This window comes from Alligator sinensis, unplaced genomic scaffold (genome assembly GCF_000455745.1).
Source record: "Alligator sinensis unplaced genomic scaffold, ASM45574v1 scaffold234_1, whole genome shotgun sequence".
NCBI classification, from domain to species: Eukaryota; Metazoa; Chordata; order Crocodylia; family Alligatoridae; genus Alligator; species Alligator sinensis.
In genome coordinates this window covers 68847-84396 of record NW_005842334.1, presented here as the reverse complement: position 1 = coordinate 84396, position 15550 = coordinate 68847, and the positions used below count along the sequence as shown (strand labels likewise).

Here is a 15550-nt window from a genome sequence, read left to right as displayed (position 1 = left end):
TCCCCCAGGCCCCTCCCCATGGCTGCCCCACCTGGCCCCAGCATCCTGACACTTAAAAACAAAAACAAAAACAAAAATACCCCACAGTTGCTGGCTGCAAAAGCAGTGATCAGGGCCTCTGGGGGTTCATGACAGAGCCCTCTCTCCACTTGGCACCTGCATGGCAGCTATCACATCACACGGGTGCAGCACAGCTCGGCAGGATGCCATGGGGCTCCATGCACGTTCCAGGAGCTGGGGCCACTCAGGCTGAGCACTGCCAGACTCTGGGTGACTGCTGGAGATGCCCCAGCTCTGGGACAGTGCGCAGCACCCTGCTGAGCCATGCTGCACCTCCATGATGCAACAGGTGCCAGGTGTGGGGGGGGCAATCCCTGCTGCACCATGCTGTGCAGGGGGGCTCTGCCATGAGCCCCCAGAGGCCCCGATCACCACTGCTGCAGCTGGTGAGTGCATGACTTTCTTTTTTCCTTTTTTCTTAAGTGCTGGGATGCTGGGGCTGGGTGAGGCAGCCATGGGGGAGGAGGCAGGGGGTGGGGCCCCACTCACTGCTGCCATGCCTGATTCAGCAGCCAAATCTCTGAATTCAAATTGAATTGGGACAGTGATTCGAGTCACCGAATCAAATCACTGTCCCTCAAATCAGCCAAATCTGAATTGAATACTTGCTGCTCTGCACTGGCCTAGTAAACATGTGCTTCTGTAGGCAAACCTAACACAGATACTCTTTTGGTAATGAAAACTTTTATTTGCAATTTCTCTTATTTTTCCCCTCAATTAAATGGTTAAGATTTAGCTCCTTTTCCATTCTATTATACTAGCTTTATCAAGGTAACTCAGTGGGCTAAATTCTGCTCTTGTGCACTCTAGAGTAGTTCCACTGAGACACTTCTCTGGTTTTACAGCAGATTTGGCAGGCAATGTGATGTCCATGTAAAACCCAGAAAAGCCTGATTATTTTTTTAAGTACATTTTCAGCTATTGTATTGCTCCTTCTATCCAATCAGGCAATCTTGCACAGTTGTCATTCCCTTTCAAGACCCATTTGAAGTACTGACATGAAAAAAAACACAGGAAAGGAGTTTCAATTTTTGTGAACCATATTCAATTATACACACTGATCTGATTAATAGCAGGCCTCAGTGTTGATGAACCATGTAGTGGAATGCTTGAATTATTTAAATAAAAGCAAATTTTCAGACAAATGAAATAGCCCTCTTCTTATAACCTCTAAATAGACTCTGTTTATATCAAAAAGAAAAAATATCCAGCAGGTGCAGACGTGTAGGTGAATTCATCAAGCCTACAAATGCTGTTCATAAATATTTATTATTAACTGAATTCTGAATGCACTGGTAAGATATTAGAGTTGAATACCAGAAGTTAGGCAATGTATTATGAATAGCATTATACCATCTAAATTCATTTGGTTTTTGATCTCTTTAGAATTGTCCAAGACAATTGTTCTTTCTTTTGAGACCAGACAATCTCATTTTTTTCCCTGACTGCTTTGCTTCCTTGTTTAAAGCTGGTCCTTGTAGCTCCACTTGTCCTAGTTGCACCATGTAGTACATGGTAGAACACCGTGTGTTCCTATTTACATATCCTTTTCCAGAGGCCATTACGTAGACAACACAAATTATATGGTCCTCTTTTCAGAGTTTAAAACTTACGTGTCCTCTTTTTAAATCTATATGGTCCTCTTTTCAGAATTTAAAAGTGTGTGTTATTCACTTTATAGTGAAAGGACTGATCTTTAAAGAAGAGGCCTGTAAACAGCAAAGATAGCAGCTGATGGTTTTTGCATATCTACATTATACTAAAGAAACCCCCATCTGTTTCTAATTTGATAAGATGCAACTGCAGTAGTGATGAGGCTTTTTGGAAACAAACTTTTTGGAGCATCAGATTAAATCATTGATTGAGAAGCATGTCAAAGTGCAGCCATCTTTTTAAATTGTTTTTTTCTCAAGTAGGTTAGTTCATAGGTTAGTTCATATAGATTAGTTCCTAGTCCTAAAATGGAAAGGTAGGATCAGCATGTTAAATGAATTTATTGAATATACTTCTGAAGTGGCTTGTACTTTTTCAAGGTGTCCTTTAAAACAAATACCCAGTAAGTAACTGTTTTAACACTGCTGCTAACAACTAGACATGGAGCAGGGCCCAAACCAAATCCCCACATCCAAACAGTCTTAAATTTTGCATACATATAGGTAGTTCAAGATTTATTGTGATCTTTAAAAGATTAGATCAACTCTCTAGAGCCTGACTTTGGGGAAGTCTAGTGCCCTGTCTGAACTCTCTTATCTGGGCCTATATTGTTTTTATTCAGTTGGTCCGAATTCTCCAAAATTAAAACTGGGGCATTGTAGTTGAAGATCAGGCAGTTATTTGCAGCTTAGGATAACATGCGTAAGGAGCACAAGTACAGCAAAACAAAAGTTTTATTTTTTTATTCATGCCAGTCTAATCATGATAAAGTTAAAGAAGCATACAATTAATGATTTTGGTGCAGGAGTTCACAGCAAACCAGTGATAAATGTAGAAACTGAGCCCAGACCTTCTGGGTTTTAATTTAGTGGCTTCATCACTATATGTTTTGGAAGGTGTGAGGACAGTTTTGTGCTGTAGAAACAATACTGAGTTAAAGGAAATTTGTGTTCAAAATCATTTCATTTCATAGTACTTCAAATATAGATCAGTTTCCCACTAAAGAAAAAATCTGCAATGCTGGGTAAGGGTATTATTTTGGTTCAACTTTTTTTTTTTCATATTGTACACAAATACTTCAGGTTTTACCTTCCTGTTCATTTAGGGACCTATGTGTTCCATTCTTCTAACACATTTATTAAATGCTTTTTTCCACCTTTTTTGCCACTGGTTAGCTGTATCTCAGTTTATTCCTTGGTATTTCCAATTTTTTCCTACGTGTTCTTGATATAACCTAACACTTATCTTTAGTAACATGGCCAGGTTTCTACCTTTTCCAAAATGCCTTTGATTTCAGTTGGTTAAACCATGGGATTTTCATTTGGGTCTCTCTATGCTTCCCCTTCTTTCTTTTAATTGGCCGCTAGCATGCTAGTGCTTTGAATTGGTCGCTAGCATGCTAGTGTTACAGTTTTCTAATAAAAACAGCTTTGTTCCATGTAGAAGCATTTTATCTATACTTGTAACGTTATACTGATATAATAAAGCTGCTATATGTATACCAACATGTAGAAAACTTCTTTGCAGCTTAACATACATAAATGTAGTATCAGTTAAACAAAATCCTTGCTATTGCAATGTGTTGCATAATACTTAATGGCTTTTAAATGTGTAAATTAATGTGATCTATACAGAAACCTAAGACAGTCAGTTTACTTTTTATCACATTTTCAGGTCACTATACAAGTATTCCTGGAAGCTGTAACTTTGAAACACAGGACCAAGAATGGACTGTTATGTGTGGTTTCACACAAGATGTTGGAGATACTTTTGATTGGAGTATTGGCAATAGCAGTGTCACCAAGCAAAATGGTCCTGGGGCTGACCATACACCAGGTAATATATTGTTCCTCATATCAGCTTTGGAAAGTAACAGAAAATTCTCACTGTTGGTTCCAAAAGTTATCAAAAAATCTAGTGAAGAAACAAAGTATCCTGCAGAAGTAGTCTAAAAGTTAACAGCAGATCCAGATTGCAAACATAAGATCAAGAATTTAGTGACCAAATTTGAAAGTTTCTTTTTCAAGGTAATTGGAAAATGTGCCTTTCAAATATTAAAGGTACAGCATGGAATAGACACCTGAAAAAGTTGGTGCAAAAATGAACCAGAAGAATAAATTGAATCTTTTCAGGTATACAGTCATAGTAACCACCCATGCTATCTGAATACAAATAAAAATAAACAGCTTAAGAGGCTAGTCTCTTACCAGCCTTTATAAGCATTGCTTCAGTCATCAACAGGGTAATGTTATAGATTGCTCTTTTCAAAGTAGCCCTGATTATATCATTCTTGATACTCTGTCACAGATGGATGAATTTGTTTAGTCATTTCTTAGACAATGAGCTGCAAAATAAAATGTAAGGATACTAATTAATCATGTTCTTTTGGGAGAAACAAACCTCTTTATAAGTAAGTCCAACTTGTTAAATAAACTTACCATATATGTGTAAGCCTCTGAAAAATAAGTAATTAATTACACCTGCATTTCTCAAGCTAGTCACTTAAAACTCCAAGCTTCACTTAAAAATGAAGAATTTGATGCAGAAGGAAAGACCAGCAATCAGTGACAATCTCAACTCCTTAACTGTTAGATTATTCTATTGGTAGCCTTGATACATTTTCTGATTGAGTGCAGTAGTTCTCTTGTTTCCACTCCACTTGCTGTATTAAGCCAGCATCTGCTTTCAGTTACAGTGGCCTGCATTAGAAGCAGTCACTGAGCTCAACAGTATTTTGTATATACTGGGTGCATCTACACATGAAATTAATACGGCAGAATAAACTACAGCACAGTTCGCGCTGGAGTTGACTGCTCCTGAGTACAGCATCTACACATGTACTTGGGATAGCAGCACTTTGAGCTGGGGTAGCAGGCTCAAAGGGTCAACCCCAGGGTCCAGGTGGCAGCATTGGACAGCAGAGGGGATGGCTGAGCATGAGAGTGCCAAAGTGCAGAGCAGTGTGGTTAAGTAATAGGCAGGGGTCTGGCCCCTGTCTGCCTGGGCTGACCGGGTGCAATTTTTGCCTGGGTCAGCATTTACATATACGTTTCACGACAGTTAATAACTCCACTGTAATATAATACCATTCCTGACAGTACTATTTTATGACTGAGTTAATTAATTTACTGTACTCTAATGCCAGTGCTCATGTAGATAATGACACTTTACTGCAGAGCTAATTAGTCAACTCCACAGTAAAGTGCAAGTGTAGATGCGTCCACTGAGAATACATAATGCTTTAAATTTTTTTGGTAAATATTGATATTTCACAGCATGTAATTCACGTAGTTATACATATGTGATAGGGAACTCGTGAACTAAGAACGCCGCTTGTTGCACTTGCCTATTTTCCTATTATCTTGTCCTTTCCCCTAAGTGATCTTTTTCATCTATCTATTGTAACATCTCAGAATCTCACCTGGGTTCTTCAGGGTCTTTTCACTGTACATGACACCTAATGTCAAAAACTTTAGTTGAAAACCAAAGCAAAATTATTGTTATTTAGACCTAGTTCTGAGAGGCCAAGCTGGTTAGATCAGCATTTGTCTGGGCATTATCCAGATATATAGTAACTGTCCTTTTTTTTTAGAATTTACTATATCTATATCAATATAATATCTTCAAAATAAGTGGGGGAGGTTGTTGCTTGAAAATGTTTACCTCTTGTATTTCTTAAAAGTAATGAGGACTAAGAAATGTACTGTGCTAATCTGACCCACGTACACCATCTGGAAAAATGTAACTGCAGAGAGAGTTAGAGAGAATGAGAGCATTTCCCTGACAGCCATTACAATTTGCAAACCATCCTGATTCAATGAGTGACAGATAGAAATTACATGGGATTGAGGGCCAAACTGTGAATAAGTCTCACTTCACCTAGGTAATCATTTGTAGGTCTATCAGAGTGGCATTGTGTATAACAGTTTTGAAAACCATTAGATCGCCTCACTTTATGAGTGAAAGAACTAAAATTGCCCACAATTTTAGGTAAAAATAAATGCAACTAACTTCAACAGGAAAATCACTTTTGATGTTATGACCCCAGTCCAAGTGACCCTTACTCTAGAAGTAATGAAGCCATGAGCAAGCAGCTTTGGTTCATTCAGTCTTTAAAAGTTTTTTATTCACCACACTGCTGATAGAATTGCCCTATTAGTTTTTTCCATTCCCCAAAAACATGCCAAAATAAATCATTAATTCGACAATCTGTCTGCCAAAGTCCTCAGAGCAAATGAGTTGCTTCACTGAATGCCTGAACAATGAACTCACATAAGGTGTATGCAAATGATCCATTAGAGCTCTAATACAGTCCTACCCCTTTTATCATATGATGGAAAAAGAGCAGAATTTTAAATATTTTCAAATATATTGGCCAAGCCACAATTTTTGTTAGTGAACACATTCATTGTGAGCATGAGAGACTTGGGTTCCAGTCCTTAGCCTAAAAGAGCCAGAGCAGTGACTTGAATGCTCGTCTGCCATACCTAGGTGATTATTATACCCACAATGTACTATAACCACAATGCTATTGGCTATTCTGGGGGTATCTGTCTTTCTAGTTTTTTAATTGAAAAAACTTTGAAAGATGTTCTGGTAGTGATGTGGAATTTTTATAAACCTGAATTTTTTTTTTTGAGAGACAAGAAAGTTTTTACCCATCCAGCTCTAGTCATGAAGCTGCAGGATGGCCTTTTTATATCTAAAAAAGAGAAGGCTGACAGGGGACTTTGTAGCAGCTTACTACTAAATCAGGGGAATACATCAAGGGCTTGGCAAACAACTGTTCACCAGGGCACCCTTGGGGAAAACCAGGAGTAATGGCCACAAACTCCTGGAAGACCATTTCAGGCTTAACACCAGGAAAAACTTCTTCACAGTTAGAGTGTCCAGACTCTGAATAAGCTTTCTCCAGAGGTGGTGCAATCGCCTACCCTGGAAATCTTCAAGACTGGACGGTCACCTCGCTGGGGTTACCTGACCCCAGTTGTCTTTCCTGCCTAGTGCAGGGGGGCTGGACCCGATGATTTTGCAAGGTCCATTCCAGCCCCTTACAATCTATGAATCTATATCTGGACAGGGGATTTGTCTGGGAGTTTGTGTCAGCAGGATATCTTGGATGGTTTAGCATCCAAGTGAGTGAAAGAGAGATGGGCAGGAGCAGGATATAATAGGCATGTGGCACTAAAAGGGTAAGAGAAATTTCAGAAATTAGGAAATTCTTTTGGAAGATTATGTTCTGGCCTTCTTGAGGGAATTTTCTCTCCTGATCCTCTGATCCTTCTTCTATGCCTCTCCTTCCTATGCTACAAGATAACATGAACACTTCTTCTTTTCTGGGCCTGGGAACCGATGCGGGGGCAGGAGGAGGGGAAAGAAGGAGGGAAGAACCTGAGCTCCATGTATGTCCTTGGCCAGCTGTCTCAGATATGCTTATCTTGATACTTCACACTTGAATATTTTACACTGATGGACTGTGGTGTTTGGAACAGTCCAAATCCTGGAACACATGACATTGGAATTTGGACATATGTATCTTCTAATCCACCCAAATTAGAAACCCCCTGCAAGAGCCATAGAATGTTCTTCAAACCACAAGGAACCTAACAATTTGGATTTGCTAATCAAATACCTCCAGACAGGTTTAGATGAGCCCAATAGATGTTTCAGCACAGTGCTCTTGTGAGCCGGAATTGTCTTGTAAGTGTTTGTGGTTTTAAAAAAGTAGTTCAGACATATTTCATGGTTTCAAGAACTCTGAAAATTATTCTCCAGAGCAGATGTTTCTTACTACTGTCATCAAATAGTTTCTTTTACCTGTGCCATTATAAAAGTTTGGAAATGGGATTTTGAGAGAGAGCACTTAATCAAGAAATCTTTGTTGTTTAAAATAGAAATTACTAGTAAGGCTTAATAATTTCATGTTATAGATACAATACTGTTATTTCATACAGCAAAGCCAAAATAAATCAACAGATAATCTAGTCTGACCTCCCTCCTGATGGCCATTAAGTTTAATTCAGTTGTCCCATACTAAGGACAAAAATCTTGCATATTGATTAAAACATTTCTTCAAGAAAGGCATCCAGTCTTGAGTTAAAGACAGCAAGAGATGTTGAATTAACCACTTCAGAGTTTGTCATTCAGTAACCCTGACTGTTAAAAAGGTGTACCTAATTTCTCATTTGAATTTATCTACTTGCCTCTTTGCCCATTGGTTCTTTCCAGACTTCCTCTGCTGGGTTCAATTACCTGTTAGTTCATTAGCATCTGGCACTCTCTCTGTGACAATACTTATACAATGTAAGTATCTACCTTTAAGTCTTCTCTTTGATACAATAAGCAGACAGAATTTATTTCTGTAAGATATTTTCTCCAGGCATCATGTCTGGATTTTAACCCTTTTCGAACTGTAGATGTAATATGGAATCATAAAGTAGGACTAGAAAGTTCTTGCAAATCTAAATTTAAGTTTCTTTTGCTGCAGTTGGATGCTCCTAGTCCACCCACAGCCACAGAAAAACATCTTTCTCCATCCTCTTTAAAATCACCTTTCAAGTATTTGAAGACTTTTATCAAATTATCAAATCTCCCCTTCTGCAAACTAAACAAACCTAGCTCTTTCAGCCTTTCCTCATTAATGATTAGAGACATCCAAGGCCTCTAATAATTTTTCTGGCTCTCAACTGGACTCTTTTTAATCTGCCCCCATCTTTCTTGAAGTACAGGGCCCAAAATGGGACACAATACTCCAGGTGAGGTTTCATCACTGCTGAATAGAATGAAAGAATCATTTCTCTTGATTTTCAAAAGACAGGTTAATACAACCCAGTTTGTTGTTGGATTTTTTGCAACAGCAGCATGCTGTTGGCCACTGTAACCCCCAAGTCTTTCTCTACAGTGCTGTGCCTAGCTAGTTATTCCCCAGTCTGTATTTGTGTATGCAATTATTCCATTCTAAGTGTAGGGCATGACAGTTGTCCTTGCTGAATTTCATCTAATTTATTTTGAACCATTTCTCCAAGTTATTCTGGATCCTGGCGTTACCTTCCAGAGCATCTTCAACTCCACCCAACTTGGTGCCATCCACAAAATTGCTAAGAGTGCACTCAGTCCCATCATACAGCTCATCAAATGTAGACAGTTTTAGTAAGGCTTTTACTGTTCCACATGCTGTTCTAATAAGCAAACTGGGGAGGCCTGATTCAAGCATAATCAGCATGAAGAAGATAAACAACTAGTTATGGACTGTTCCCTGTAAACAGGGAAGGAATCTAAAATGTGGACCAGCAGGAGTCTGTACTAAGCTCAGTTCTATTCAATAGTTTCATTAACAATTTAGCTATTGGAGCATAGAGCAAACTTATGAAATTTGTGGATGACACTAATCTAGAAGGTGCTGCAAGCACTTTGGAGGACAAGACCAGAATTCGAGATGATCTTGACAAACTGGAGAGATGGTCTGAAATCAATAACATGAAATATCATAAAGATAAGTGCAGGAGGTTTCACTTAGGAAACAGAATTGAATCCATGTATACAAAATGGGGCATAACTGGAACAGCAGCAGAAAGAATATGGAAGTCATAGTAAATTACAACCAAAGTCAACAATGTGATGCTGCTGCAAAAAAGACCAATTTCATTCTAAGAAGTATTAATGGGATTTCTTGTATTTAAGATACAGATTGTATTTAAGATATAGAACTTGAAGCGAATCCAGAGACAAGCAACAAGGAAGAGAATGGCTAAGTACAGACATCTGGGGACAGTGCTGTAGCAAGGAAGTTTGGTGCAGCTTGCCCTTGCCCTGCGCGCAGGTCTAGTGTTACTGCAGAATAGCATCCGCACACGGTTTTTTTCTGATGCTATGGCACAGTAGGAACAACTGACTGGTGATCAATCTAAACATGTAACTGTACAGAAGTTTTATGAATACAAGGCAGTCTAAAAATTGCAGAATCCAGTTTAAGATAAACCTAGATCTATGTAGTATCAGACTTTTTTTGATTTGATCAAACCAGTGTGTAGAACTTCTGTACACTCCCTGCACAGCCCCAGGGCTGGGAAAACCCAACCACTAGCCCCAGCCCTGGGACTGCTCTTTTCACACACCCCCTGCACTAGACTATTTTTTGCTTTTGCAGCCCCTTGCTGTCTGCCCCCATTCCACCTCCCCACCCCACAACCAGCCATCTCTCCACCCCCATCCCACAAGCCACTTTGGGTGGAGCCATTTTTATGAGCATTCACCACCACCAGAGCCGAGCAATTAAGTCCCATTGTGGGGAGGGGCGGGAGGGATGCAGGTTTGCTGGAGGGGTTGGGGGGCTAAAAGTAGCCTCTCATCCCCTCAAGCTCTCCCATGGACACTGTGAACCCCACCCCCTCCCCTCAATCCTGTCATATACTCCCAAACCCCAACAAAACCTGTGGATTGTACCTGTCACCTCCCCATGTGTAGGTCATGCCTTCCCCCCATACCCCACCCACAGGTCATACCTGTTTACCACTCACAGGTTGTGCTTGCCCCCCCACCCCTCATGGATCACCTCTGCCCCCCTGATCCTACCTGCGGGTCATTCTTGCCCCTGCATTACTCACAGGTCATGCCTCGCCCCCCATATCCCAGTGGACCTCCAATCCCCCTCCACCGTGCTGGACCTCCAACCCCTCCACTAACCCCACATCCTGACTTACTTGATATTGGGCAGCCATTCTGAAATGATTTAACCTCCACCTAATGCCCACAAATGTCTGTACTTAGCCAATAATTTTAGACATGTCATCTTTGAGAAAATATTGAAGGAACTGGCTTATTTAGCCTAGAAAAGAGAAGGATGAGTAAGAACATAGTAATAGTCTTCCCATGTATTAAAGGGTGCTATAAACAGGATGCTGATTGTCTGCTGTGGTCCTTAGGGGAAGAAAAAAAAAATCAGTTTAATTTGCAGAAGAAACAAAGATTTACATTAGATGATAGGATAAACATGTTACTATTAGAATGCTAAAACATTGGAATAGGCAACCAATGATTTATGGAATCTGTCACTGGAGATGTTTAGATCACATTAGACTTTTTCTTTTACATGCATCAGTCAGGGGTGGCCTAGGTATATTTGATCCTGCCTCAACTGAGTGAATAGGAGATGATTGATTTCTAGATTTATAACTTTGTATTTGAAGATATTAAAACACATTTTTGTATGGATCTAATTTACCCAGTGATCCAGAACCCTCTCTTCTTCATTATTTACCACTTCACCAGCCCCAATGTTATTCTCAAATCTTACCAGCAGCGATTTTATATTTAATTCCAAATGATTGATGAAAATGTTGAACTCCTGTTTCCTGGAACTCCACTACAAACACCTCACTTAGATAATAATTTCCTATGGATGTGTACCTTTCCTGATCTGTTTGTTGGTCAGTTCCTAACCCAGTCAGGATGAGTGCTATTATAGTTCTTTTTTTTTTTTTTTTAAATTAGAGTGTTGTTCAGTACAAAATTCAAATACTTTATATCATTCTAAACATAATGTATCAATGAAGTGACCATTATCCATCAACCTTGTAATCTCAGAAAAATATTGGTAATATTTTGGAAAGTAATATGTTTAAACCTTGAATAAAGTGTTTACTGAGCACTTCTGCCTTTTCTTTATTAACAGTTTAAGCATAGGAAATTTTCTTGTGTTCTTTGTCACATTCCCACTACCTACAACACACATTCTATGATTCGCTAAGTCTTTTGCTTCCACATCCTACCGATACTGTAAAGTAATAAATGCCCTGACTACATCTAATTGGTATTCTAACACATAACTTAATTTGTGAACTTGTAACATTAAGGTAGAATCACCCAAACAAGTGGATCCTGTTACAGTCGGATGGGTTGATTGGAAAATTTAATTTGGGAATCCTTGGAAAATAAAAAACAGAGAACTGTGGAAAGGGAAGGAATAGATGGGAAGTAGGTATGATTCGTCTGCAGTAGGAAAAATGGATTAGACCAGGCTAAGGAAACCCCTGGGCAGTTGTGAAGATATTTAGTTAAAAGATAAGAAACATTGATTCCAAAGAGAAAAGAGGATTCTTAATAAACCTCACCACATTTTGCAGTAATATAAAAAAGAACTGAGGAGTTTATCATTGACTCAGGGGCACAGCTTAACTTTGTTCTGTTTATGAATGCCATAAAAATAACTACACATGATAAAATAATGATTTTAGGAAATATTTTTTAACTATTTATTGATCCATTTTTTGAACAACTTCAAAGGAAGAAAAGCTACTGCTTTAGCAGAACTAAAGCTAATATCTAAATATTGATTATTGTAATTACTGAGAATTTTTTGTATACTGGGTTTTTTTTTACAAACTGTAGTATAGTAAAAAAAATCTCTGATCATTACAGTACTGAGAGAGACTACTTGGAAAGATGAGATATAAGAAAAATGACAGAAAAATGTGCATAAAAAGTTGAAAGTACAAGCATGTGAAGTGTAATGATCAGCATTATGGAGAGGCTTCCATCTAATGTGAAACTAAATAGGCTAGGACTTTTCAGCTTAGAAAAGAGATGTTTGAGTTGTTGGGTCATGATAAAGATTTATTAGAATAGTAAATGATGCAGAGAAAGTAAATTGGAATTTATTTTTTTAACATCTCAAAACACTAGAATTAGGGGACATCAAATGAAACTATTTGGTAGTAACAAAAGAAAGTTCTTTTTTCACACAGCGTGTAATTAACTCCTAGAACTCATTGCCACCAGAGGCTGATAGTTGGACCCAGTTCAAAAGGGGTTGAGTAAATTCATGGTGAAAAGGTACATTGGTAGATATATAACATTGGCCTTTCATTCAGAACTTCATAAATCTCTGAATGCTGGAAGCTACAAAGGGTAAAGGAGCAGAGGTGGAAAATTCTGTACACCCTTTCTATCCACATCCACTGTTTGTCACTGTGTGAAACAAAATATAATGTGAACTAGCAATAAATAGCAGTTTTTATGTTATTATATTATCAGATCTGTGGGTTATATTTAGATATATGTGTGTATGCACTAAAATGTCAAACAATAATGAAAAAATGTTTTCATTATTTCTAAGGTAATGGACAACATTTTTTGTATGTCAACTCATCTTCTCAGAAGACAGGGGACACAACAAGGATAGTTACTACTAGTTTCTTCCCAGCCAGCCTTGGAGTGTGTAGAATTCGGTTCTGGTTCTGGTTGTGTGATTCTAGGCAAACAGGATCCTTAAAGGTAAGATAAAAGTATATTTATGTAAACATCCAATCACAACATTTATGCTTTTTATGTTTTGAATAGTTTAAGCTTTATGTAGTCTCAGCTAGGTTGCCAGTTCTGTGTACATGATAGCCAAAGCTGTTACTTACTTACTGACAACTCTCTTCTAGTCTTTATTTCAGTAAATATTTGTGAATCAATGTTGTAGAGAAAGAGAGAATAAACAAAAAGTCACGTGTTCTGGAAGAGGAGTCCTGGTTTGGTCCTTGATCCAGGGATTTCTTATGCATTAGAGTCATTGGACAGAGGTACAACTGGAAGCAGGAACCAGAATCTAGAATCTCTCCCAGTAGGGTACCTTTACCTGTGGGGGTATGGATTTTTGCTTCATCTTCTCCTATAAATCTCTGGGGGGTTTTGTACAGAGTAGTACAGGCTTAGTAGAGGTTGGTAAAGAGGTGGCTATGCACTATGGGTGCATCCAGATGAGCATGCACATGCCTCTTGCAGCATCCCAAACCACTTTGACATGTTGCAAGAGGCACGCTGTGAATGAAAAAATGTTCCCCATGCTGTTCAAAATTTGATACCTGGAAATTCAGGTATCAAAAAAAAACATGGGGGAAAAAAGTGGGGTAACCCAGAAGCCAGTCCTCCAGAGCTCTGGCCAAAAACCAGAGCTGGTTTTTGGCCAGAGCACTTCTATGTGCTTCTGCTGCCAGCACGCGGGGCATGCACCCTTAACGTGCTGGGACAAGCAGATGCACGGCAAGGATCCGGTGTGATGAACCCTGGCACTGTTGCAGGTAAGTAGGGATCGAGGTGGGGGGAATTGTGGGTGTGGGGGGGCACTGTGCTTGTGTGTGGGAGCTGTGGGGTGGGGGGGTGGGCATGGGGGGGCCTGGCCCCAAGTGGTACAACTTGCTTCACACCAAAGTACATGTCCGAGTACATGCACTTGCAGCAGCTCAAATAGGAGCGGCACAAATTTCTGCTGGGGATGTTTGCCTCAGAGCACATGTCCAGACATGCACTTTGATGTGGGGCAAGTTGTGCTACTTGGGGCAAACTGACCCTTCACAGTCCTCCTGGATCTTCAGCCAGGGGGAGTTAGAGGTTGGGGGCCCCGGTGCGGCCCCCAGCAATATAAAAAGCTGCCCTGGTGGGCAGTTCAGGGCTACTTGCCCTCAGGAGCTTCTGAGGCCTGGCCACTTGGTATCTGGAGACACTACCCCTTGTGCCAGCTGGACTGCTGAAGCAGCCCTAACCTAGAGTGACCCCTGCACCCTCTTCCCACTGCAGCGGTCTGGCAGTGGGGTCTGCTGCTTGTCAGTTACCTGCTGCCATCTACAAAAGCATTCACCCTCTTGGACCTGTGGCCCCATGGCTACGTGCCTGCCAGACTTGGATGGGGTGCCCTCACTGCCATCTGGGCAGCTATCACCCAGAAGATGTGCTCCTTGTGGTGGCCTGTTTTGAATTGTCAAAGCATGTCCTCTTGGCCCCAAATAGCCAAGAGGTCAGAAACATCATCTGGCCTCCAGCTGGGTCCCCAGTGCTGGCCCTGGACAGGCTCCTCTGCCTGGGTCTCGCCACATGTCTCACCAGCAGAGATTTTGGTGTTCCCTGTTTAAAAATTGCAAAATCTGGAAAAAGAATTGCAAAAAGAAGCCCAAATTCTGTTATGAAAATACCCAAAATAGTGTTCTTTCGCTATGAAAATGAAATGCCACTATATATAGAGAGATCAGTTGGACAATGTTTTATTGATAGATTTGTAAGTTTAAAGCAGTTTGGAAGCCTACCAGTGCCTCTATCATCATAATAAAATGGATTCTAAATATCTGTACACTTTGGCATTTGCTTTTGGGTTTTTTGTCACAGAAAAAATCAGAGCTGCTCCTACTCCCTTCACTCACCAGGATGTGTGATGCTAAGCAGCACTGATATGCCAGTGCCCTGCCTCTCCCTTTGCCCCTTACAATCAACCCACAGCCCCCTCCTTCCCCTCCCCAGTCCCCTCACTCCTGACCTGCAGCCCCTGCCTGCCCCCACTAGCTTCCTCCTAGCCACAGCTCTGTCCCAGCACCAGGACATGAGTCTGGCTGCAGCTGTCCTACCAGCTGCTTTGTGTCTCTGAACAGTGCCAGCCCTTGCTGTTCTGCTCCCTGCCCCATCTTGGGAAGCCCTCAGCTGAGGATCAGGGACTGAGCTGAGCCATTTCCTCTCAGGCCAGCACCCCCTGCACAGGCTGTTCTAGGGGAGTAGGGGGCTCTAAGCCTGGCTCTGGAGGCCTCTCCTACCCGGAGTGCTCCCCCAACCTCACCACCTCTCTCACACACCCCTTCCCCCAGCCCATCACACCCCCCAAGTGGCTCCTGGGACCAGATGCTTCCCCCCGCCCAGGGTGGAGCCTCATGTCCCAGCACTGGTATGGGCATGGAACAGGGCTGCAGTGTGGCAGTTGTCCCTGCAGACACAGCTTCCACCAGCAGGTCCCACCCCATACCATGTAGCCGGCTGGGCATGCAGTGTGTGAGATTTATGGGTACATGTGGGGTTGGGGGGAAGGGGTGTGGGG

At 40.9% G+C, this 15550-nt stretch overlaps 1 protein-coding gene across 1 annotated transcript in view; it reads left to right on the top strand.

The window, feature by feature from the left end:
- Positions 1–15550, top strand: part of MALRD1 (MAM and LDL receptor class A domain containing 1) — a 455974-nt gene that overhangs the window by 387068 nt on the left and 53356 nt on the right. Inside the window, exons 30-31 of the mRNA XM_025210089.1 lie at positions 3388–3549; positions 12827–12984. Coding sequence (XP_025065874.1) covers positions 3388–3549; positions 12827–12984 — 320 coding nt within the window. The remainder of the gene's footprint in view (positions 1–3387; positions 3550–12826; positions 12985–15550) is intronic.